This window comes from Symsagittifera roscoffensis, unplaced genomic scaffold (genome assembly GCF_963678635.1).
Source record: "Symsagittifera roscoffensis unplaced genomic scaffold, txSymRosc1.1 SCAFFOLD_321, whole genome shotgun sequence".
NCBI lineage: Eukaryota > Metazoa > Xenacoelomorpha > Acoela > Convolutidae > Symsagittifera > Symsagittifera roscoffensis.
This window is the reverse complement of record NW_026971517.1, coordinates 40,387-66,000: the sequence shown is the minus strand read 5'-3', so window position 1 is coordinate 66,000 and position 25,614 is coordinate 40,387. Positions and strand designations below refer to the sequence as shown.

General features: G+C 35.2%; 1 protein-coding gene across 1 annotated transcript in view; it reads right to left on the bottom strand.

Annotated features, from left to right (window-relative positions):
* Nucleotides 1–5,464: 5,464 nt before the first annotated feature.
* Nucleotides 5,465–25,614, bottom strand: part of LOC134856480 (uncharacterized) — a gene marked incomplete at both ends in the record, with an annotated part of 57,507 nt that continues 37,357 nt past the window's right edge. Inside the window, 1 exon segment of the mRNA XM_063872749.1 lies at nt 5,465–5,543. Within this exon segment, the coding sequence (XP_063728819.1) occupies nt 5,465–5,543 (79 nt within the window).

Genomic DNA, 25,614 nt, shown 5'->3' with positions numbered 1-25,614 from the left:
CACATCTGAAAACCTGCAAAACATGCAAAACAAAAACAACAAAATCAAACATTATAGCCGAAAGCTGGATTATTTTTGCTCTGCGTAGGATAACGTGATATATTTTTCTGAATCAATTTATGAACGTGCTCTGATTATATTGACTGCTTGTTTTTTTTCGCTTTTAATAACTAATTGTGCTTTTTTGACCAAGAGAAATATGAAAAAGTGACAAACATTGTTTCTTTTTAATGGTTTCTTGGTGTCCATACAATAGCTTTGCAGCGCACACGGATTAGCTTTATGCATATAAAAAAGAGGCTACGAACAGCTTGACTTCAGTTTTATTACATTTGAATGTGAGCTATTTTACGCGTTTTTACGTCTAGTTTACTTTTTTGTAGTCGTTTGATCATATACAGTGATCACGATAGAATTTTTATGCTAAATTAGCAAAATATATATCTAACAATGATAAATGATAAATGACAGTATGGCTAGATGTTTGTATTTTCAAGTCTCATGTCTTTATCATGATTTGATTCAACGCGTTCGGTTTTTCAAAAAATTGTTAAAATATAACGTAAGAACATTAAAGCGTGATGGTTTGGAGAGTAATAGCAGAAACGTATGAAAAATCTAAACAGTAACTATAACAAATCGTACATAAAAAAGTATGCATCGAGATTACGACGCCAAACTTGGTTTTATATCAGATCACAATATGAGCTCGCTTGTATCTGGATTCTAAAGACAGATCTTTTACATGAGTTAAGGATTTTGTACCTGGATTTTAGAGACAAAAGTTGACAATAAAAAAGCCAGCCACAGATTTGTGGTTCTGGATTTCAGCAACAATTAAGAAATCAAACAATAAAAACAGTGAAAAACCTCTCTGGAATCCAGGAATCCATCATAATTAAAGCAAATTCGATTCGACGGCCAAAACACGTGTTTTGCAGCAGCCGAATAGAATTTGCTTTAATTATGGTAAATTCCAGCATTCCAGTGAGGTTTTTCACAGTTTTTATCGTTTGATTTCACATTTTTGTCCATTGATTCTACAGATACTTTTGGACTGAAATAAACTTGTGCAGATTATCTTTCTGATGCAGAATGAAAAACAAAGCATTTAAACATAGACAAGACTGCTCGTATCAGGGCGAAGCCTGAATGTTCCGACTGCCTTTTAAAGTTTATGGAGCAGTAGTATCATAAAAAAGTTAAATGTAACAAAATAAATGGAACAAAAATTTCTAAAAATTGATTTTTTTAAAGAAATCATCCAGACCACACGCCATAAAAAGTACAAAAGAATAGATTTCGCTCTTTGTAACAAATCAATTATGGCAAATAAGCTTCTTTCAACCAATTTGGAACGATTTATAAGACGGATTAAATCTCCGCTTACGCGCTAATAGCGCAAAATATATCGCGCGTTAATTGTCATAAATTGGCCAAAATTGCAACCTTTAAACCCCCATAACTTTAGGAAAAATGATCACAGCTGAAATATCTTTTCAATTTTGAGCTCAAGACAACAATACCTTTCGAATGATAAATTATTTCCGTCAAAAATGGCTAGTTAAAAAGTCGAAATTTGTCTGAAGAAAAAAAACCCACCCCGAGCACAAATATTCCGTTACTTTCGTATCGAAAGTCGGAACAATAAATCGAAAGCAAGCGTAATAGCGTTTGGTTGTAAAAATTTTTCCGTAACCATGAAAAAATCATCGCAACGTTTGATGACCAAATGATAGGGAAAACAAACAAAAAGCTTAAGACTGAACGAATATGTAAACATAAGCGTTTGAAATCTCCGTGATGTCTAAATGGTGATTCAAATGTAACTTCCTATTTTATTAATAAGTTATCTCAGGGGCGGATTTAGGGGGGGACGCTCCCTCCTCAGAGATTCGACCCCCTGCCGACCCAAAGGTACCTCCCGTTGCCAAATTTTTAAATATGAATTTTTGGCGACGGACCCTGAAATTTTCTTAAGGTGCCTTTGGCGCCAATACGTACTCATTTTGAGGGGGGAGCGCAGGCCAAAAAAATGCAACTTTTTGGTCACAATTTTCCAAAACGTGCTTAAAAACGCCTATTATGGCACTTTTATTTTCAAAATTTTGCTTGCGGCGCAGAAATTTAGGCCAAAGCAGGGACCTTTTAGTACTTTGTGAGAGCTCGAAAAATATATTTGGTCAACCTAAAAAAAAGTCGACAAAATTTCCGAAACTTTTTGAACATCCGTCCCCCTCTTCGAGAAAATCCTAGATCCGCCCCTGGCCTGAATATACGTGCGGTTTTTTAAGCGCATTTTTTTTTGGCTATCGGTAACAAATTTTCCTTTCGGTTATCTAGGAACAATTTTTTTTGGCTTTGCGGGATCAATTTTTTATGGCAAATAAATGACGGCATAAAAGCGGTATCAAGTAAATCTATTTTGAGGAACGCAAGTAAGTAGTACGCGCTAAAAAGTATAGAAAACCAGCTTGTTTTTTATCAGGATCTATCATAAACATTGCGATGAAGTTTCTAATCGGATAAACATTTATTATATTTGATAGGAGAAATTAAAATTCTCAACTCTTGGTTTTTGGTCTTGGGAAGAGGAAACCTTTTTCAAGTCTAGCTTATTTCAATTTGCAGTCGCAAAATTGGTTTTTAAGCCGTTTGGCCATGTCTTGTATAGGAATTTGCTTTCACGTCAAAAAAGCCAGGTGCTGCCTTGCGAAAAAACGTGATCAAAGCCACGTCTTTGCAAAATTAGTATGTTATATCTATAAACATAAAAAATCAAGTGGTAAGAATGGTGCGTACCCACGGAGCCTCATTCCCAGGTAGCCGAAGAAACTAAATACGTCCGCATTTAACTAAATAAAATCAGGAAACTCTTCACTAAATTTTGACGCATTTTGATTGGACAAAAAAAGCCTCAAATTTTGCAGACTGTTAGCTATCAAAATTCTGAACATTTTTAAGAGATTGGATTGGCTAATTTTTATAAACTCTCATTGAATTAATTAACAACAAAAATCCGACTAATACAGGGACTCGACCCCCGCGCCAAACAAAGGGTCCCTCTTTTGTATGTTCAATGATATCCATTTTCGGCCCACAAACTCTAAAAGTTTTCAATATATGCTAATTTCAAACAAGATTTCGCGCTGAAAAACGCAATTTTTTGGTCAAAATTTTTCAAAAAAATCCCGAAAACGGCATTTATGCCTGTTTTTTTTTAATATTTCCCCCCCTCGAGAAAATCATAGATCCGCCCCATCATTATAATTATAAACGATAATAGTTTTGGTTGGGGGCCCTTAATTGTTTATTTTTTTGATAGCCGGGGGTGGAATGGTGGGCTAAATGTTGGTAGGGGGAGGGGGTAATTGGGAGGAGGGGAAGGGAGCGGGAAGGAAAAATGATGGGACTAAGTGTGGGTGGGGGGTAGAGAGAGGGGGTACACCAAATAAAAAACGATATTTTTAAGTAAGTTTGTAGCATCTCTTTAACTATTCTCTCCCCTATGGTACCTAATGGTACCTAGTAACGAATCTACCAACCTATTAAGAAATGGTAGGGGGTAGAATGGGGATAATTTTTTAAGAAGATCCGAAATTTCGGCTATCCGGGAAGGAATTTATTTTTCGGCTATCCGGGAACGAATTTATTTTCCGGCTATCCGGGAACGACTTTATTTTTCGGCTATCCGGGTATTTGGCTCCATGACACGCCACCGTAAGAATAGCTGGAACCAAGTCATTTACCTTCTTCCTAAATCAAGGTTACATAACAGTATATAGACAAACGGGTATTCAGACGCTGTATTAACCAATCAGAATCGAAACAAGAAAGAAATGAATTTCATATCTTCCTTGTCTCGATTCTGATTGGTTACTACAGTGTCTAAATGCAGACCGCAGTCCCTAAATCAAATAAGGGATATCATTGTTCACTAGGTTAAAAAATATATTTTCCAGCTAATCAGATTTGAGCATAGCACACAGGCCTTACTGATTGAGTTTGTCATCTTATTTGTAGGGGGAGATTGTTTCCTTGGTCAATTTAGGGGGGGGGGGGTTGTTCCCATATGGACCAACAGCTGGTATGGTGGTCCTTTTCATACTGATATGTTCGTATAGTTTTGATTTTCAATTCTCATGTCATTATCATGATTCACTTGGTTTTTTAAACGACTTGTAAAAGTTGAACCTAAAAACATAACTTTGAGATCCCTCGGAACCGAATAGCAAAAACTTAGTTCCAACGATTTATATAATAAATCAAAAAATATATGAAAAAATACAGTTTCCAAAAATCATACTGGCTCAATTTTTTCATGGTTAAACAATCAGTAATTCAGCAAAAACTTTTTTCTTGTACCGCAACGTAATTTTGCATGCGTATAGCAAGCATCGCAATTTTTTTCTCGTATAAGAACCGTTGGATCTATTATTGAAATTTTTGGAGATCTAAATGTTTGAATTGTAGCATTCGGGCCTTGCTATTGAGATGCGGTGATTTAGCAACCTCGTCGCTTTCTACGAGTATCAAACATATTTGGTCTTCACATGTAACTTTTTAAAATACCTCATTACGCCTGAAAATTGTTGCTTATGTTTGGTGGGGGGAGGGGTTGGAAAAAGAGCCTAATACCGAATCTGAGTAAAGGAACTGTAAAGCTCTATTGTAAGTTCATTTCTGCAGTTAGTACTGCATAAAAGAAAACAGGATATCCATTAGGGGATATAGGGGGTGCGGGGGTTTAACCCCCGGATTACCCGAGGGATACCCTTTGGTACTAATTCAACGTATCCAACTTTTAGTGAACGACCCTAAAATTTTATAAAGGCGCCTTTGGCGCCAATATATACTAATTTTGCCGAGGGTGAGCGCATCATAAGTTTTCCTCCTGCTCAGAAAATTTGGTCAAGACAGGCTTTTCTTTTTTCAAGGTCGACCTGAAATTAAAAGTTGGACAAACTTTTCGTAAACGTTTTTTTTTAAACGCAACCCGTCTCGCCTTTCTCCAACTCGAGAAAATCCGAAATTCAGCCCTGAGGTTAAATTTCGATTTTCGTTGTCAGTTGTGGTCCGTTTCAAAGTATCAAAAAAATGTACATTTTTTAAAATAGTGTTTACCAACATAATTGAATGTTAATTAAAAACCATTTATTCAAGCGAACAGGTAAATTGTTTACATTTTATCAACAAATTTCAAAAACAAAGAAAGTTTTCCAAAAACATACTAATTTTGGTGTTTAGTGCTAGTGCAACAAGCCGATATAGAGTTATACCGAATACCGAAAAGTGTTCCAATAGACCGAAAAATTAAATTTCTGCCCTTTATTTAAGGACACTTTTTGGCTATGATGAATTTTTTTGGTAACTAGCTAAAAATCATATGAAAGGCAGGGTATTTTTCGGTTTTTTGCTTCATCTGCCTTATGCTTTATCGGCTTATAGCACTGGTGATTTTTACCTGGTTTTGTTGAATTGTGTCCGACAACTATCTTCTTGATGCGACCCAGAGACACCGCTTCAATCTTGAACTTATCAACCTGAAAGCAGTTTGTACAATGATGCAAAAAAACGGCAAGGAAGTTTGAACTTTGCTGCGGTGTTTTCAAAATCTGCAGCTGATCAAATTGTTATAAGACAAGAGGCAAAAAACAACCAGCTGAACATTTTGGGCAAAAAAATGGATGAAATTTTCTGTTTAAATGTTGTGCTTGGCTGAGGATTTGTCAGCTTTGACTTGAGAAATAAAGTTTCGAGTGCATCTGATTTGTTTCTCAAAATTGTAATGAGTTTTTCAAGCCTTCGCTTTTTTGCCAATTTAGCGGAAAACGTATCTGTAAAAAAAATCAAGATAAAAACCAGGATGATTTCTCAATTCATCTTATTGCCCTCCAATTGCCCTCCTTTTGGTATCTACTTAAGAAGTGCCACCCCTAATAAAAAAAGCAGTAAACAGCACAAGAACTTTTTTAAATTCGAATTTTGCTGCAACTTGATTGGTCGAAAATGCGTTATTTTAATCTACTTAACAATTGCCCCCTTCTTAAAAGGGGGCAATTGTAGGTAGATCCAAAAAATGTAATCAGAAGACTCTAGCCGCCGGCTCAAAATAAAACTGTAATTGAAATCTCATCAAGTTTTGACAAGCAGCAGAAGAACACTAGAATTTATGCCTCCAAATGATTCTTCATATCAAGGAAAAAATTTAAATTTAACACGTTCCTAAATTTAACAATATTTAAAAAGGTAAATTAATTACAAAAGACCTCTTATATGAGGTAAATTTAAATACGTTTCCAAAAAACCATTCACAAATTCAATTATAAGACTATATAGCGTAACTTTAAAAATTAATGACTTTGTAAATGTCTTTTAGGCAGTAAACAATCTAGTTTGAGTGGGCAGGCAGAACTACATTCTCCAAACTTAGCTTTCAGTCCAATATTAAGTTTCATTTTTTTCTGCTTTTGATGGATCACTATGCATGGAAACTTTCAGAACAAAGATCACATCATTACGTTTCTAAGCTGTGCACTGGATTAACGCACAATTTCGTGTCGGTAGGTTTTAAAATATAGTAAAAAAAAGTAAGTAGACTCTGCGCACGAATAGCCGTAACGTTATTTTTTTCGGTACTCTAGCTTTGCCGCGGAGTGTGCGACAAACGATTACAGTTAGCTGTTCCAGGGTCCGCAAAACTACGAGAAAACTGCACATTGTAGGCGGATTTCGCAAACCTAAGCGGTTTCCGCATACAAATTTCAGATTCCATTTACAATTGAGGTTCACACGCCAGCGCAATTCAAATATCCGCATACAATTTTGTTTGTTTTTGGAATCTATATACTGTTCAGGATTTTGCAGATTTTGTTGCGGAATCCGCACATTTTGCTGCCAATTTCCTGAGTTCGCTTGTTTTTGGAGCAATTTATAGCAATACAGCATTTCGTTAATTGTTAAAGGGAAACCAGCAAAAAAGCTCAAAAACGTTTACAGTTCTACTCATTTCGCAACAAGTCCGTTTTAATCTTGTTGCCAAATTCGCTTTCATTTCAAAAACTGCACATTTTGACCTCATATTGGTATTTAACCAAAATCGTGGTCAGACGATTTTAAGGTCAAATAGATTATATGAAGAAAAAACAGTTCGGAGGTCAAAACTGAACAAACTAGTGTTAAAGCCAGATTTCTATTTTTAAAAAAAATTTTTGTTAGTGTTTTGGCTTTTAACTAGAAGCCTTAGCAATTATGGAATTCAAACTGGCTTAATTCAGTGAAAAATCGAAAAAAATCCTGCTCGGTGCTGAAGCACAACATGGGCCTCTTCATGCCAGTGATAAGCAAAATTGATCTTCCGGATAATGAGTCTATTTTCCTCGGGATTCCGATGGCTGATTAGAGCCGCCAACGGGACCAAGACGCAGGAACGGGATGTATTGATCGAGCAGATGAAAGACAAACGCAGCACTGTGTCGCATCTGGTTATCTGGCTCTGGTTCTAACCCACGCCTTTTCGATGCACTTAAAGAACGTCTTTGTGTAAACGGACTGCTTTGTGTAAACGGATTGGATGTAGGCCTGGAAGCTGTTTCAAGAGATTGTTTGTAGTTTAGAGATGCCAAAGGTGGTCAAACCAGAAGACCAGCCTGCGAAGCTGCGTGTAGGATCAGAGGCAGATGATAACGATGGTTACATTGTTCGCTGCCATGAGCTGACGACACGGTTGAGGGATACTCGAGAAGCAATCACGGACACACTTTTCAATAACTTGTTGATCTTTGGTTACCGGACAGCTATGAGTTTTTTTGTGCTTGAGAGATCTAAGCCAGCCAAGACGTTTCCGGAGCTGAAATTGAGATTGAAGAACTAAAATATGTCAAAGAAACTCAATTCTGCAAGGAGGGCTGAGCAAGTCACATAGCCATGCAAAGTGTGAAGAAGAGGAACAGAGAGTCAAGCAATGGCTGCTACGAGTTCGGTCGGTAAGGTTATGTGGCGAAAGATTGGAAATGAAGAAGTGATGGTAGCAAGTCGACCGAAGCAAGTGGGTCAGAAGTAAAGACGCAAGGTTGCCTCGAATGTGCGCAAACTAAAAGATTCGCAAAGAACTGCAAGTTGGAGAGGACAGTGTTATTCAGTTGTTGTGCACCACCTCCAATGAAGGGAATTGGTCTCATTGTGGATAAAGGATGCTTCGTTTTTTTTTATGTTCGACAGTGCAGTGTGTTTGCGCTCTGTCAGCTGGAACAAAAAAGGGCGGAGAACCCCAAAGGAGCACTGTTAAGGAATAAAGGTGAGGAATTAGTGGAAAAGGTTAATAAAAGCTGCCTAGAAGCTATGAGGAGCTACACTTTCCAATACACGCTGTTGTGCCTATCTACAAGGTAATTATGATGAGCGTGGGCTCAGAGTTAAATAGAGGGCCAAAGTTTAGTTTTGCCGTTGAGTCTTCTCATCTGCTGGCACGAGATGGTTGAAAGCTACTTGTGAAGTAGCATGGCAAGAGTTTCAATCTGTAGAGCAATATCAGGTCGAACCCATTGACTCTAGTTACCCAGACAGAAATGGAGACCAGTGATGCAAAGTAGTGGTAACGCCGATTGGAGCTGCTCAACAAGCAGGATCATTCATTTCTGGTCCATGTGGACAAGCTAGAGTTCTGTGAAAAGTTGACAGCTTCTTTAAAGCATGAAGCAGCTGCTGTGGCACAGAGCAACGGCACTGGGACAACGGTTTTTCAATGATATCCAGGGACTAAAGGAAGTACCGAGCATGCATGAGAAAATTCAGTTGGCTGGCTTTGCCCCTTTACCCGCCGAAGAAGTCATGTCAAACTGAACTCCTAGAGTTTTCAGTCTGAGCATGAAAGGCCAAAGTGCCTGCAAGCTGATAAAAAAGGTTTGTATTCTGGACATTTATGAGATTTTGTAGAGAATACTAGGTGCAGTAGGAAGTTGAGGTGCCCAGTTTTTCACACTAGCTAGATTAAGCAGCGCGTTTTCTCTACTGGCCGGAAAAAAAGATACCAAAGTCGGGTGCAAGCAAACTCGATACTGTTGCCCGAAATTGGGAGGGGTTCTAAACCTGTGTCCGATGTCCAGCAACAATGAGCTCCTTTCACTGATCGATATGCACAAACTAAAACCAAAAACTAAATCTGTATGCACAGACAAAACTAAAACCAAAAGGTAAAAAAGGTTTTATCATAGGCTCGATGAGAAGAGCAAAAACTACTTGCTGATGAAAAAATAGACAAGACGGATGGAACGATATTAAAGCGGGGCATTTAATGAGATATCATTCCAGACAAATTCATGGCTGACAGTGGGCCATTTCAAACCCTGGAGCTATCAACAGATGGGTGCCTTGACAATGAGCATCCAAGCATGTCACCGACCGTCGAAACAACACGCGTACCAACTGACAAAATTATTGCAGATTCAGTGGAGGCTACTGAATACGATCAGTGAGAGAAGAAACCAATAAGTTCACATATGATATAGTGTCAAGAGCACATGTCAGTAGGTCGCCAATTCCAGCCATTTGATACGGACTTGCCTACACTCATGCTACAGTGATTGGAATTCAAGAGCCAAAGGGCTGTTCAGAAATAGTGTTAAGATCTGGAAGGAGCAGTGGCGGCGGTATAGTTTCTAGAATCCATGGAAAATAGACTTGTTAGTAGACGATGAGAGGTCGGGACAGGTGGAGCGGGTCAAAGCCCGATGTTTAGTAAAGATGTCGTATTCATTCCGTGCAAGTGGAAGGAATAGATTTCAACGATTTGTTTGCTTGAGTTGTGAGCCCGAAACGAAGAGGATACCACTGCACCGGGAAGCACATGATGATCTATTACTTCATCACATATAGGTGAAGTGAGCTTTTCTTATTTCTCCTCTATCAATGACAATATAGATGAAGCCGCCAGAGTTCTTCAATAGCGCCGGAAAACAGGTGTGTTTGCTTGAACGAAGTCTCCATGTTCTGCGGTAAACAGAAAGAGACCGATACCAGAAACTGAGCTCTTTCTTAACTGAAGAAGAATTGCTAAAATCAGCAAAACTTTCTGTATGTCGAGGATTAGTTGATGCAACGATCTTTGTTCTGGTAGATGACATCGTTCTTTGGTGTAGATGTCAAGACAAAATTGAAAAGATGGCTGGCCATTTTCCTCTAAAAAATTGAGATGTATGAAAGAAGCGCTTTGTCTGGGTTTTTCATCACTTACTGCTTTGAGGGTGCTGCACTAGCGATATGCCCACCAGTGGGCACCCCAGCAGCTATCAGCGTTTGTTTTGTGAAGATATACTGTTCTGGAGCAGGGTCAGAAGAGGAAGTATCAATTAAGGTTGAGGTTAACCGAGAAATTGGCGCAATAGGAAACCTAACTAATAACCAAACCACGCCGAATATCAATACTACTGTGTCTCAACTCTAACGAATCCTTGAAAATTGGATGAAAGGGGAAAAAGAATGCTATAACAAATACGCGGATGGTGTCAACCAATATACATCCGTAGATGCCGACTGGCCTGGGGATATTGTTGGTACAAGGTGAACTGCTGGCTACAGCTTTCGTTTGCACAAACAGGGAAAACGATCAGTTGGAGCACCAAGAAACAACAAACTAAAGCCATAACTAAGAGTGAAGTTGAGTACCAAAAAAATACAGTAGTGGTTCAAGCAAGGTGCTATCTAATTACAATCACTAATAATTGTAATGAGTGTAAAAAGTAATGGGCCAACCAACATCAAAGAGAACAACCAGATGCCATTAAGATATGCACTAGTTCTGCTCTGCAAAAGCAAACCAAGCACATCGATATGAATTACCAGACCGGCGAGCAACGATGGATTACACCCTGGCATTGGACAAAGCCATTTGAGTCTCAATGGGGCTGTTGAGGTGAGACCACTTCAGATTGAATTAAAAAAATCATAATCAAAAATTTCAAGTTAGTTAAAATGGAATAAACTCAGACAGGGTCATTTAAAAAAGACACTAGCTCAAACTTGAACTATTCAATGAGTCAAAAAAATTAAATTGGTACTTTTATAATGCTGAGTTTGTCAAGTCATTCTCATTTTGCTGTTTATTTTTTTTTCAACTATTTCTACAATATTCAAACCCCAGATCAACCTCAGTCTCTAACTCCAGTCTTTAACACTCCTTGATCTTACTTCAAATCTTGAAAGTTTTTTAGATAAAAAATTGATAATTGATGTACAAAACTGTAAGTCATTTGGTAATATTGTCTGTATACAGTTCTCAAGCACTTTTTTACTATCAAAGTAATTTTCACTTTAGGCTTTCAAAATTCAGTTTACAGCACAAGGTCACCAATTTAACGAGCTTGGACTAACTACCACCTGCAAAAAATGCTTGTTTCAATAAGGGGTTTCTGGACTGTAACCCGACAAAAAATTGCATATCATTTAGAAGAAAAATGCACATCATAAAACTTCATATAAAAAGTCTTTGGAAAACAAATCGTACAATGGAAAAACTTTCCAAAGACAAGTCTTTGGAAAAAAATCGTACAATGGAAAAAATCGTACTTTGGAAAAAATTCGTTCAAAGAAAACGATTTCTGAGCAGGGGCGGATCTAGGTTTTTCTTAAGGGGGGCGGATTTTCAATTAATTTTCTAAAATTTTGTCGACCTTTTTTTAAGTCGTCCAGAATTCTTTTTCGAGCTTTCTTTTCGAGCTTTCTCGAGCACTAATTTGGCCAAATTTTCTGGGCCACATTAAAAATTTTGAAAAAACAGGTCAAAAAAGCCTTTGGGTCGGCAAGGGGTCAAATCCCTGAGGGGGTCTAAATCTGCTATTGTTTCTAAGCATTTTTCAAACAAAACGAGTTCGGAAATTTATCTTAAAACTTTTTAAAATCAAATAATATTTAAGCATCGAAAAAAATTAACAAACAAACTCTTATCGTTCATTTGTACTATAAAAATACAATTTTGAGGCAAAAAAGTGCTTCTTCAATTTTTGATTGCAAATTTGCTTCTGTGCCCGAGTGAGTTTTCTACAAAAAAAAACCAATGGCAAATTTTGATATTTTGAGTCTAAAACGTTGCCGAGAATAACATTTTTACTCAACAAATCCAAAAATCAAAAACAATAAGTGTCTTTTTAAGACACAATTATTTTGTTTTCATATGTTATGGCAAACCTAAGTTTGTTTGAACAAGCTTCTTTTCTCAATCATGGAAATTGTTCAAAAAGGTTTCTAGCCATATACAAAATGTTTCTGTTTTGGTTTATAATTCAGTGTGAAAAAGTTAAATTTAATTTATATGGCTAATATCGCCAGATGGTTTATCGGCGTGGTAACGGCAGCATGTAATGGCTTTTCCTGTCATAGAAAATCCTATTTAGGTTATTTTTATACAAAACAGAATTTGAAAGAAAGTTTTTTTGCTGTTTTTTTTTTCAATTATGAAAAAATATATTATCATACAAATTCATATTATGGAAAAAAACGCTCATCATACATTTTCATAGTTTAAAAAACTGTTTATGCTCTTTTCGTCCATATTTTTGTAACACGAATCTTGATATATAATTCCAAAGTGTGGATAAAGTGCTTATTAAATAGTTTCAAAATATGGAAAAAGTGCGTATGTCACTCTTTTCAGACTTTTTTCCAGTCCATGAAATAGTGAAAAGAAATTGCAAAAATGTATAGAGACTTGTCGGTAATTCTCATGTAATTTTGCTTAAAAGGCTAGACGTTTTTTGTATGTTTTCATGAGCAATTTTTGCTAACAATAATGTCTGAAGTGGTTGCTTTGTTTTTTTATTTGTGACTAACGTTGGCGAAACTGCTTTTTAAACTTACTCCTGCATTTGGTAAATGTTCATTTTTTCCATTTTGTCCAGCTTAGGATAGTTTCTGCTTTGTTTTTTTTTTATTTGTGACTAACGTTGGCGAAACTGCTTTTTAAACTCACTCCTGCATTTGGTAATTGTTCATTTTTTCCATTTTGTCCAGCTTAGGATAGTTTCTGCGTTGTTTTTTTTTATTTGTGACTAACGTTGGCGAAACTGCTTTTTAAACTCACTCCTGCATTTGGTAATTGTTCATTTTTTCCATTTTGTCCAGCTTAGGATAGTTTCTGCGTTGTTTTTTTTTATTTGTGACTAACGTTGGCGAAACTGCTTTTTAAACTCACTCCTGCATTTGGTAATTGTTCATTTTTTCCATTTTGTCCAGCTTAGGATAGTTTCTGCGTTGTTTTTTTTTATTTGTGACTAACGTTGGCGAAACTGCTTTTTAAACTCACTCCTGCATTTGGTAATTGTTCATTTTTTCCATTTTGTCCAGCTTAGGATAGTTTCTGCGTTGTTTTTTTTTTATTTGTGACTAACGTTGGCGAAACTGCTTTTTAAACTCACTCCTGCATTTGGTAATTGTTCATTTTTTCCATTTTGTCCAGCTTAGGATAGTTTCTTTACTTGTTTCTGCCTCAAACAATAGCTCAATTCATTTGGTTCAATTCACTCGTACTCATTTTCTTTTTGAAATGAGCGAGCGTGGTCAAGCTAAACTGTTCGTTTTATCTCGAGCAGTCGACTCCAGCCCGTCTACCAGTTTTAGTCCAAAGTTCACCAAACATTGGGCTCTACTCATTGAATCCCATTACAAAAATGCCCTTAACAAAGAAGAAATAATCGAAGGATCTCGCAATGAATCTGACTCACACCTGACAGTTAGTGTAAGCTCTTATGAACAAAGTGATCGAGACGCATTCGAACCAGAAGGAGCAAAACGACAAGTTGCGCATCAAAAAGAAATTGTTTTTATCCCAGGAGAAAATTTTCCATTTAAATTCTGTGAGACTTTTAACCAGAGATCAAAAGCATACCATGTTACTGAAAACAGTTGTCAGACAGTGCTTAAAGAATTTCTAGCAGAAGTAGGCCTTCAGACGCCGTTGGAAACTGCAAAAGATGCTACAAGACTTGCTGTACAGGTTCAAACATTTGCTTTGATCGTTTATTTTTTTTGTTAGAAGTTTAGGCAAGATGAGATAAAGTGAAATAGCTCGAATAGACGTGAAAATAAAATTTCAAGGACATTGAAAAATTGCGGGGAAATCTTCCGATTTTAGCAGCCGCGCATTTATATATACACATGTTTCACTGTACAGCAGCTGTACGGACTGTACGGGTGTTTTCAATTCTGTCCCGTGTTGAACTCCATCAACCGAAAATGCTCATCTTCAATTCCATACACCGAAAATAATTATCATACAATTCCATAATCAACTGTATTGAAAAATGCCAATCATACAATTTTCATACAATTTCAAAACATCATTGAAAAAAGAATCTAACCAAAATTTGCGGCTAGTTGAAACAAAAACAAACAGTCTAGTCATGAAAAATTAAAATGTTTCTTTTGTTTTTGGAAGAAGAAAAGCTCCATACAATTTCCTTATATGAAAATTGAATGACTAGCATTTTCTAATGACGACAACAAAAACTCTTACAATTAAAATTGAAATTGCCCCAAACCCCTAATTGAAATTTTTACTCAGAGAAATACTTTCCAAAAAAAGTTTTTGTCTGCGTAACATAATCCTGGATACACAAAAGTTGGATTTTTTTCCGTTTCTCTGGATAGCATTTTTTCAAACAGGCTGGAAACTCCTAATTGTTTTTTTTTTCTGACAGGTTTATGTGTGCCTTGATCAATGTCTGATAACTTGAAAATTCTAATTTTAAAAATAATCATCTCTGAAAATAATTGCCAAAAATTAAAAGTTTGAAGCTTTCAGTATATGATTTGTGAAAAAAACTCTTAAACATTTCAAGTCGTTTTCTAATGAATTGTGAATTTGTAAATGCCAGACAATCAAATTTTTGATGATTCTAGTTTTGAGTGACCCAAGGGTCTAGTCACTTGTGTTCGATCACGAACACATCCTAAAAATTTCGAGAAATTTGGCGTATCCAACAATTTTCATACACGAAAAAAGCTTATCGTAGATTTTTCTTAAGTTTTTCTGTATCTATGGAATTGTTTGTACGATTTTTTAGATGTGAAAATTGTAGGATAAGAATTTTTGGTCAACCCGGGGGGCCTCAATTTGCAAAATTCTATGCCTAAAGACGGCATGAAGCTAAAAGCTCTAAAAATGTTTAGATCAATTAGTTAGGCTTGAAAACTGATGATTCGACGATATTAAATTCACTCATAAAAAATATTGATACAATTTTGAAACATGGGTAAGTTGAACAAGGATAGTTCAGTTCTGTGCAAGTAGCACTGAGTGTTGCGACCGCATTCATAAAAAAACATCAAAATTTTTTTTCCTCAGCAGGAATCGGATTAGTCATGACAGGAACTTCTGGCTTATTATGTCTATATTGTTCTGGATAATAGCAGAGTTTGTTGCCTGGTTTATTACCAAACTGCTTGTACTGACAATTGACAAGCTAAAGACCGATAAAATGCTGGAAGGTTCTACAGTGAAAGTGACTGACATGTTTGCTTCTGTTATGAACTACATTTTTGTATGCGTAATCTCAGCTGATAAATGGGTGACCTTGATGTAAGATAAGTCAGAAAATTTTCTCAGCGCAAACAAAAAATTGGCAGAAAAACTTCTCAAAGAATGCGCACCTCTGGTAAGAACATGCATCGTAGAAGAGTCCTCTATTCCAAATTGAACTATCGTTATCCAAACAGCTGAAGACTGTTGATAATACAACTCTGACTCATTTTCATTCGTGACTATTGAAACGTTTCAAATCTCATTTCATGTCTGTACTGATATATCTTATATAATTCAACGATTTTATACCTAATAAAAACATTGTTATCGAAAACAAAAATTTCTCACTAAATTAATTTCTTAAGCAATTTTCTGATGTTTGTGAGCAGTTTCAATTCATTGAAATTAGTGATGTTTGCGAGTGAGATTATTGAAATTCCTTTTGAATAATTTATACAACACGTATTTGATGCCAAGAAGTAAAAAAAATTTCAGATTGCTTAGGAAATTTTGATAGCCAAAGGTTTGCAGAAAAATCCAAATGCTTTCACGATATCAGTTTTTGGAAAAAAATCGTACAATGGAAAAAATCGTACTTTGGAAAAAATTCGTTCAAAGAAAACGATTTCTGAGCAGGGGCGGATCTAGGTTTTTCTTAAGGGGGGCGGATTTTCAATTAATTTTCTAAAATTTTGTCGACCTTTTTTTAAGTCGTCCAGAATTCTTTTTCGAGCTTTCTTTTCGAGCTTTCTCGAGCACTAATTTGGCCAAATTTTCTGGGCCACATTAAAAATTTTGAAAAAACAGGTCAAAAAAGCCTTTGGGTCGGCAAGGGGTCAAATCCCTGAGGGGGTCTAAATCTGCTATTGTTTCTAAGCATTTTTCAAACAAAACGAGTTCGGAAATTTATCTTAAAACTTTTTAAAATCAAATAATATTTAAGCATCGAAAAAAATTAACAAACAAACTCTTATCGTTCATTTGTACTATAAAAATACAATTTTGAGGCAAAAAAGTGCTTCTTCAATTTTTGATTGCAAATTTGCTTCTGTGCCCGAGTGATTTTTCTACAAAAAAAAACCAATGGCAAATTTTGATATTTTGAGTCTAAAACGTTGCCGAGAATAACATTTTTACTCAACAAATCCAAAAATCAAAAACAATAAGTGTCTTTTTAAGACACAATTATTTTGTTTTCATATGTTATGGCAAACCTAAGTTTGTTTGAACAAGCTTCTTTTCTCAATCATGGAAATTGTTCAAAAAGGTTTCTAGCCATATACAAAATGTTTCTGTTTTGGTTTATAATTCAGTGTGAAAAAGTTAAATTTAATTTATATGGCTAATATCGCCAGATGGTTTATCGGCGTGGTAACGGCAGCATGTAATGGCTTTTCCTGTCATAGAAAATCCTATTTAGGTTATTTTTATACAAAACAGAATTTGAAAGAAAGTTTTTTTGCTGTTTTTTTTTTCAATTATGAAAAAATATATTATCATACAAATTCATATTATGGAAAAAAACGCTCATCATACATTTTCATAGTTTAAAAAACTGTTTATGCTCTTTTCGTCCATATTTTTGTAACACGAATCTTGATATATAATTCCAAAGTGTGGATAAAGTGCTTATTAAATAGTTTCAAAATATGGAAAAAGTGCGTATGTCACTCTTTTCAGACTTTTTTCCAGTCCATGAAATAGTGAAAAGAAATTGCAAAAATGTATAGAGACTTGTCGGTAATTCTCATGTAATTTTGCTTAAAAGGCTAGACGTTTTTTGTATGTTTTCATGAGCAATTTTTGCTAACAATAATGTCTGAAGTGGTTGCTTTGTTTTTTTATTTGTGACTAACGTTGGCGAAACTGCTTTTTAAACTTACTCCTGCATTTGGTAAATGTTCATTTTTTCCATTTTGTCCAGCTTAGGATAGTTTCTGCTTTGTTTTTTTTTTATTTGTGACTAACGTTGGCGAAACTGCTTTTTAAACTCACTCCTGCATTTGGTAATTGTTCATTTTTTCCATTTTGTCCAGCTTAGGATAGTTTCTGCGTTGTTTTTTTTTATTTGTGACTAACGTTGGCGAAACTGCTTTTTAAACTCACTCCTGCATTTGGTAATTGTTCATTTTTTCCATTTTGTCCAGCTTAGGATAGTTTCTGCGTTGTTTTTTTTTATTTGTGACTAACGTTGGCGAAACTGCTTTTTAAACTCACTCCTGCATTTGGTAATTGTTCATTTTTTCCATTTTGTCCAGCTTAGGATAGTTTCTGCGTTGTTTTTTTTTATTTGTGACTAACGTTGGCGAAACTGCTTTTTAAACTCACTCCTGCATTTGGTAATTGTTCATTTTTTCCATTTTGTCCAGCTTAGGATAGTTTCTGCGTTGTTTTTTTTTTATTTGTGACTAACGTTGGCGAAACTGCTTTTTAAACTCACTCCTGCATTTGGTAATTGTTCATTTTTTCCATTTTGTCCAGCTTAGGATAGTTTCTTTACTTGTTTCTGCCTCAAACAATAGCTCAATTCATTTGGTTCAATTCACTCGTACTCATTTTCTTTTTGAAATGAGCGAGCGTGGTCAAGCTAAACTGTTCGTTTTATCTCGAGCAGTCGACTCCAGCCCGTCTACCAGTTTTAGTCCAAAGTTCACCAAACATTGGGCTCTACTCATTGAATCCCATTACAAAAATGCCCTTAACAAAGAAGAAATAATCGAAGGATCTCGCAATGAATCTGACTCACACCTGACAGTTAGTGTAAGCTCTTATGAACAAAGTGATCGAGACGCATTCGAACCAGAAGGAGCAAAACGACAAGTTGCGCATCAAAAAGAAATTGTTTTTATCCCAGGAGAAAATTTTCCATTTAAATTCTGTGAGACTTTTAACCAGAGATCAAAAGCATACCATGTTACTGAAAACAGTTGTCAGACAGTGCTTAAAGAATTTCTAGCAGAAGTAGGCCTTCAGACGCCGTTGGAAACTGCAAAAGATGCTACAAGACTTGCTGTACAGGTTCAAACATTTGCTTTGATCGTTTATTTTTTTTGTTAGAAGTTTAGGCAAGATGAGATAAAGTGAAATAGCTCGAATAGACGTGAAAATAAAATTTCAAGGACATTGAAAAATTGCGGGGAAATCTTCCGATTTTAGCAGCCGCGCATTTATATATACACATGTTTCACTGTACAGCAGCTGTACGGACTGTACGGGTGTTTTCAATTCTGTCCCGTGTTGAACTCCATCAACCGAAAATGCTCATCTTCAATTCCATACACCGAAAATAATTATCATACAATTCCATAATCAACTGTATTGAAAAATGCCAATCATACAATTTTCATACAATTTCAAAACATCATTGAAAAAAGAATCTAACCAAAATTTGCGGCTAGTTGAAACAAAAACAAACAGTCTAGTCATGAAAAATTAAAATGTTTCTTTTGTTTTTGGAAGAAGAAAAGCTCCATACAATTTCCTTATATGAAAATTGAATGACTAGCATTTTCTAATGACGACAACAAAAACTCTTACAATTAAAATTGAAATTGCCCCAAACCCCTAATTGAAATTTTTACTCAGAGAAATACTTTCCAAAAAAAGTTTTTGTCTGCGTAACATAATCCTGGATACACAAAAGTTGGATTTTTTTCCGTTTCTCTGGATAGCATTTTTTCAAACAGGCTGGAAACTCCTAATTGTTTTTTTTTTCTGACAGGTTTATGTGTGCCTTGATCAATGTCTGATAACTTGAAAATTCTAATTTTAAAAATAATCATCTCTGAAAATAATTGCCAAAAATTAAAAGTTTGAAGCTTTCAGTATATGATTTGTGAAAAAAACTCTTAAACATTTCAAGTCGTTTTCTAATGAATTGTGAATTTGTAAATGCCAGACAATCAAATTTTTGATGATTCTAGTTTTGAGTGACCCAAGGGTCTAGTCACTTGTGTTCGATCACGAACACATCCTAAAAATTTCGAGAAATTTGGCGTATCCAACAATTTTCATACACGAAAAAAGCTTATCGTAGATTTTTCTTAAGTTTTTCTGTATCTATGGAATTGTTTGTACGATTTTTTAGATGTGAAAATTGTAGGATAAGAATTTTTGGTCAACCCGGGGGGCCTCAATTTGCAAAATTCTATGCCTAAAGACGGCATGAAGCTAAAAGCTCTAAAAATGTTTAGATCAATTAGTTAGGCTTGAAAACTGATGATTCGACGATATTAAATTCACTCATAAAAAATATTGATACAATTTTGAAACATGGGTAAGTTGAACAAGGATAGTTCAGTTCTGTGCAAGTAGCACTGAGTGTTGCGACCGCATTCATAAAAAAACATCAAAATTTTTTTTCCTCAGCAGGAATCGGATTAGTCATGACAGGAACTTCTGGCTTATTATGTCTATATTGTTCTGGATAATAGCAGAGTTTGTTGCCTGGTTTATTACCAAACTGCTTGTACTGACAATTGACAAGCTAAAGACCGATAAAATGCTGGAAGGTTCTACAGTGAAAGTGACTGACATGTTTGCTTCTGTTATGAACTACATTTTTGTATGCGTAATCTCAGCTGATAAATGGGTGACCTTGATGTAAGATAAGTCAGAAAATTTTCTCAGCGCAAACAAAAAATTGGCAGAAAAACTTCTCAAAGAATGCGCACCTCTGGTAAGAACATGCATCGTAGAAGAGTCCTCTATTCCAAATTGAACTATCGTTATCCAAACAGCTGAAGACTGTTGATAATACAACTCTGACTCATTTTCATTCGTGACTATTGAAACGTTTCAAATCTCATTTCATGTCTGTACTGATATATCTTATATAATTCAACGATTTTATACCTAATAAAAACATTGTTATCGAAAACAAAAATTTCTCACTAAATTAATTTCTTAAGCAATTTTCTGATGTTTGTGAGCAGTTTCAATTCATTGAAATTAGTGATGTTTGCGAGTGAGATTATTGAAATTCCTTTTGAATAATTTATACAACACGTATTTGATGCCAAGAAGTAAAAAAAATTTCAGATTGCTTAGGAAATTTTGATAGCCAAAGGTTTGCAGAAAAATCCAAATGCTTTCACGATATCAGTTTTTGGCCAAACCATGCGTTATACATTATTCTAATAACTCAACTTCATCCAAAAATTTTAAAGCTAGCGTGAAAACAGCTTTTTTCTTGTTTTTATAACAAAGTAAAAATTTTTTGGTCTTATCGTTCATTTGTACTATAAAAATACAATTTTGAGGCAAAAAAGTGCTTCTTCAATTTTTGATTGCAAATTTGCTTCTGTGCCCGAGTGATTTTTCTACAAAAAAAAACCAATGGCAAATTTTGATATTTTGAGTCTAAAACGTTGCCGAGAATAACATTTTTACTCAACAAATCCAAAAATCAAAAACAATAAGTGTCTTTTTAAGACACAATTATTTTGTTTTCATATGTTATGGCAAACCTAAGTTTGTTTGAACAAGCTTCTTTTCTCAATCATGGAAATTGTTCAAAAAGGTTTCCAGCCATATACAAAATGTTTCTGTTTTGGTTTATAATTCAGTGTGAAAAAGTTAAATTTAATTTATATGGCTAATATCGCCAGATGGTTTATCGGCGTGGTAACGGCAGCATGTAATGGCTTTTCCTGTCATAGAAAATCCTATTTAGGTTATTTTTATACAAAACAGAATTTGAAAGAAAGTTTTTTTGCTGTTTTTTTTTTCAATTATGAAAAAATATATTATCATACAAATTCATATTATGGAAAAAAACGCTCATCATACATTTTCATAGTTTAAAAAACTGTTTATGCTCTTTTCGTCCATATTTTTGTAACACGAATCTTGATATATAATTCCAAAGTGTGGATAAAGTGCTTATTAAATAGTTTCAAAATATGGAAAAAGTGCGTATGTCACTCTTTTCAGACTTTTTTCCAGTCCATGAAATAGTGAAACGAAATTGCAAAAATGTATAGAGACTTGTCGGTAATTCTCATGTAATTTTGCTTAAAAGGCTAGACGTTTTTTGTATGTTTTCATGAGCAATTTTTGCTAACAATAATGTCTGAAGTGGTTGCTTTGTTTTTTTATTTGTGACTAACGTTGGCGAAACTGCTTTTTAAACTTACTCCTGCATTTGGTAAATGTTCATTTTTTCCATTTTGTCCAGCTTAGGATAGTTTCTGCTTTGTTTTTTTTTTATTTGTGACTAACGTTGGCGAAACTGCTTTTTAAACTCACTCCTGCATTTGGTAATTGTTCATTTTTTCCATTTTGTCCAGCTTAGGATAGTTTCTGCGTTGTTTTTTTTTTATTTGTGACTAACGTTGGCGAAACTGCTTTTTAAACTCACTCCTGCATTTGGTAATTGTTCATTTTTTCCATTTTGTCCAGCTTAGGATAGTTTCTTTACTTGTTTCTGCCTCAAACAATAGCTCAATTCATTTGGTTCAATTCACTCGTACTCATTTTCTTTTTGAAATGAGCGAGCGTGGTCAAGCTAAACTGTTCGTTTTATCTCGAGCAGTCGACTCCAGCCCGTCTACCAGTTTTAGTCCAAAGTTCACCAAACATTGGGCTCTACTCATTGAATCCTATTACAAAAATGCCCTTAACAAAGAAGAAATAATCGAAGGATCTCGCAATGAATCTGACTCACACCTGACAGTTAGTGTAAGCTCTTATGAACAAAGTGATCGAGACGCATTCGAACCAGAAGGAGCAAAACGACAAGTTGCGCATCAAAAAGAAATTGTTTTTATCCCAGGAGAAAATTTTCCATTTAAATTCTGTGAGACTTTTAACCAGAGATCAAAAGCATACCATGTTACTGAAAACAGTTGTCAGACAGTGCTTAAAGAATTTCTAGCAGAAGTAGGCCTTCAGACGCCGTTGGAAACTGCAAAAGATGCTACAAGACTTGCTGTACAGGTTCAAACATTTGCTTTGATCGTTTATTTTTTTTGTTAGAAGTTTAGGCAAGATGAGATAAAGTGAAATAGCTCGAATAGACGTGAAAATAAAATTTCAAGGACATTGAAAAATTGCGGGGAAATCTTCCGATTTTAGCAGCCGCGCATTTATATATACACATGTTTCACTGTACAGCAGCTGTACGGACTGTACGGGTGTTTTCAATTCTGTCCCGTGTTGAACTCCATCAACCGAAAATGCTCATCTTCAATTCCATACACCGAAAATAATTATCATACAATTCCATAATCAACTGTATTGAAAAATGCCAATCATACAATTTTCATACAATTTCAAAACATCATTGAAAAAAGAATCTAACCAAAATTTGCGGCTAGTTGAAACAAAAACAAACAGTCTAGTCATGAAAAAATAAATGTTTCTTTTGTTTTTGGAAGAAGAAAAGCTCCATACAATTTCCTTATATGAAAATTGTATGACTAGCATTTTCTAATGACGACAACAAAAACTCTTACAATTAAAATTGAAATTGCCCCAAACCCCTAATTGAAATTTTTACTCAGAGAAATACTTTCCAAAAAAAGTTTTTGTCTGCGTAACATAATCCTGGATACACAAAAGTTGGATTTTTTTCCGTTTCTCTGGATAGCATTTTTTCAAACAGGCTGGAAACTCCTAATTGTTTTTTTTTCTGACAGGTTTATGTGTGCCTTGATCAATGTCTGATAACTTGAAAATTCTAATTTTAAAAATAATCATCTCTGAAAATAATTGCCAAAAATTAAAAGTTTGAAGCTTTCAGTATATGATTTGTGAAAAAAACTCTTAAACATTTCAAGTCGTTTTCTAATGAATTGTGAATTTGTAAATGCCAGACAATCAAATTTTTGATGATTCTAGTTTTGAGTGACCCAAGGGTCTAGTCACTTGTGTTCGATCACGAACACATCCTAAAAATTTCGAGAAATTTGGCGTATCCAACAATTTTCATACACGAAAAAAGCTTATCGTAGATTTTTCTTAAGTTTTTCTGTATCTATGGAATTGTTTGTACGATTTTTTAGATGTGAAAATTGTAGGATAAGACTTTTTGGTCAACCCGGGGGGCCTCAATTTGCAAAATTCTATGCCTAAAGACGGCATGAAGCTAAAAGCTCTAAAAATGTTTAGATCAATTAGTTAGGCTTGAAAACTGATGATTCGACGATATTAAATTCACTCATAAAAAATATTGATACAATTTTGAAACATGGGTAAGTTGAACAAGGATAGTTCAGTTCTGTGCAAGTAGCACTGAGTGTTGCGACCGCATTCATAAAAAAAACATCAAAATTTTTTTTCCTCAGCAGGAATCGGATTAGTCATGACAGGAACTTCTGGCTTATTATGTCTATATTGTTCTGGATAATAGCAGAGTTTGTTGCCTGGTTTATTACCAAACTGCTTGTACTGACAATTGACAAGCTAAAGACCGATAAAATGCTGGAAGGTTCTACAGTGAAAGTGACTGACATGTTTGCTTCTGTTATGAACTACATTTTTGTATGCGTAATCTCAGCTGATAAATGGGTGACCTTGATGTAAGATAAGTCAGAAAATTTTCTCAGCGCAAACAAAAAATTGGCAGAAAAACTTCTCAAAGAATGCGCACCTCTGGTAAGAACATGCATCGTAGAAGAGTCCTCTATTCCAAATTGAACTATCGTTATCCAAACAGCTGAAGACTGTTGATAATACAACTCTGACTCATTTTCATTCGTGACTATTGAAACGTTTCAAATCTCATTTCATGTCTGTACTGATATATCTTATATAATTCAACGATTTTATACCTAATAAAAACATTGTTATCGAAAACAAAAATTTCTCACTAAATTAATTTCTTAAGCAATTTTCTGATGTTTGTGAGCAGTTTCAATTCATTGAAATTAGTGATGTTTGCGAGTGAGATTATTGAAATTCCTTTTGAATAATTTATACAACACGTATTTGATGCCAAGAAGTAAAAAAAATTTCAGATTGCTTAGGAAATTTTGATAGCCAAAGGTTTGCAGAAAAATCCAAATGCTTTCACGATATCAGTTTTTGGCCAAACCATGCGTTATACATTATTCTAATAACTCAACTTCATCCAAAAATTTTAAAGCTAGCGTGAAAACAGCTTTTTTCTTGTTTTTATAACAAAGTAAAGTTTTTTTCGTCGTTTCGGAATTTCAATTTTTGGGCAAAGGAAGCAACATGCCGGAACACTAAAAATCTTTTCAAGAAGGAGTAGATCTTGAATTTTCTCGGGAGGGATGGATTTTAAAAAAAAATCGAAGATTTTTTTTTTAAAAGATTGATTTTCTGAGCTTTCCCAGAGCACAACAAAGACCTGGTTTTGGCCGAAATTTCTGCGCCGGAATCAAAATTTTGAAAAAATTGCCCAAAAAGGCGTTTTTAGGTACTTTCTGGAAAACTCTGATCAAACAGTCGCATTTCCTAGGCTCGCGCTTCCCCATTAAATTTAGTATATGATGGCGCCAAAGAGACCTTTAGAAAAAATTTAGGGTCAGTCAGCCAAAAATGGATTTCTCAAAATAGTACAAAAGGGGGACTCTTTGGGTCGGCCTGCGGTCAAATTCCTGAGGAGAAAGAGCGTCCAGTGCCCCCCTTACCTAAATCCGCTTCTGCCTCCATTCAAACTAATTTTAAAAATAGATCTGAGCATTTTTCAACTTTTAAGCAATTATGAACCGAATTTTGGGACTAAAAACTTGGGTAAATGAACCAAGGTGTATTCAAAGCTCCAAGTGAGATATAAGCTGCCATTTACAGATTAAGCAGAACGCTGTTAAGCTTTTACAAAGTCGTTTTGTTGAAATTATTTAGCTTTTTTATCGACCAAATGTTTCACCTAGTTTGGCTGTAGTTGAACTTCAAATTTTTAGTGTGTGCTAATGTTTCTCAGCGTTTTAAACATGTTTAAGATTGACATCACGAGAACTTAAAAGTTTTACGGCAAACGAAGTTTTGCGGGCAAACTGTCCAAAAAAGAATCTCTGAACCCAACGCTCATAGTTCTAGATGACAGTCCGATCATAGTTTCGCCTCCAGCCTGCTTTCACTGCTTTGTGTTACAACTTCCTCACTCCGTTGACCCTCTCAGCATCCAAAACGAC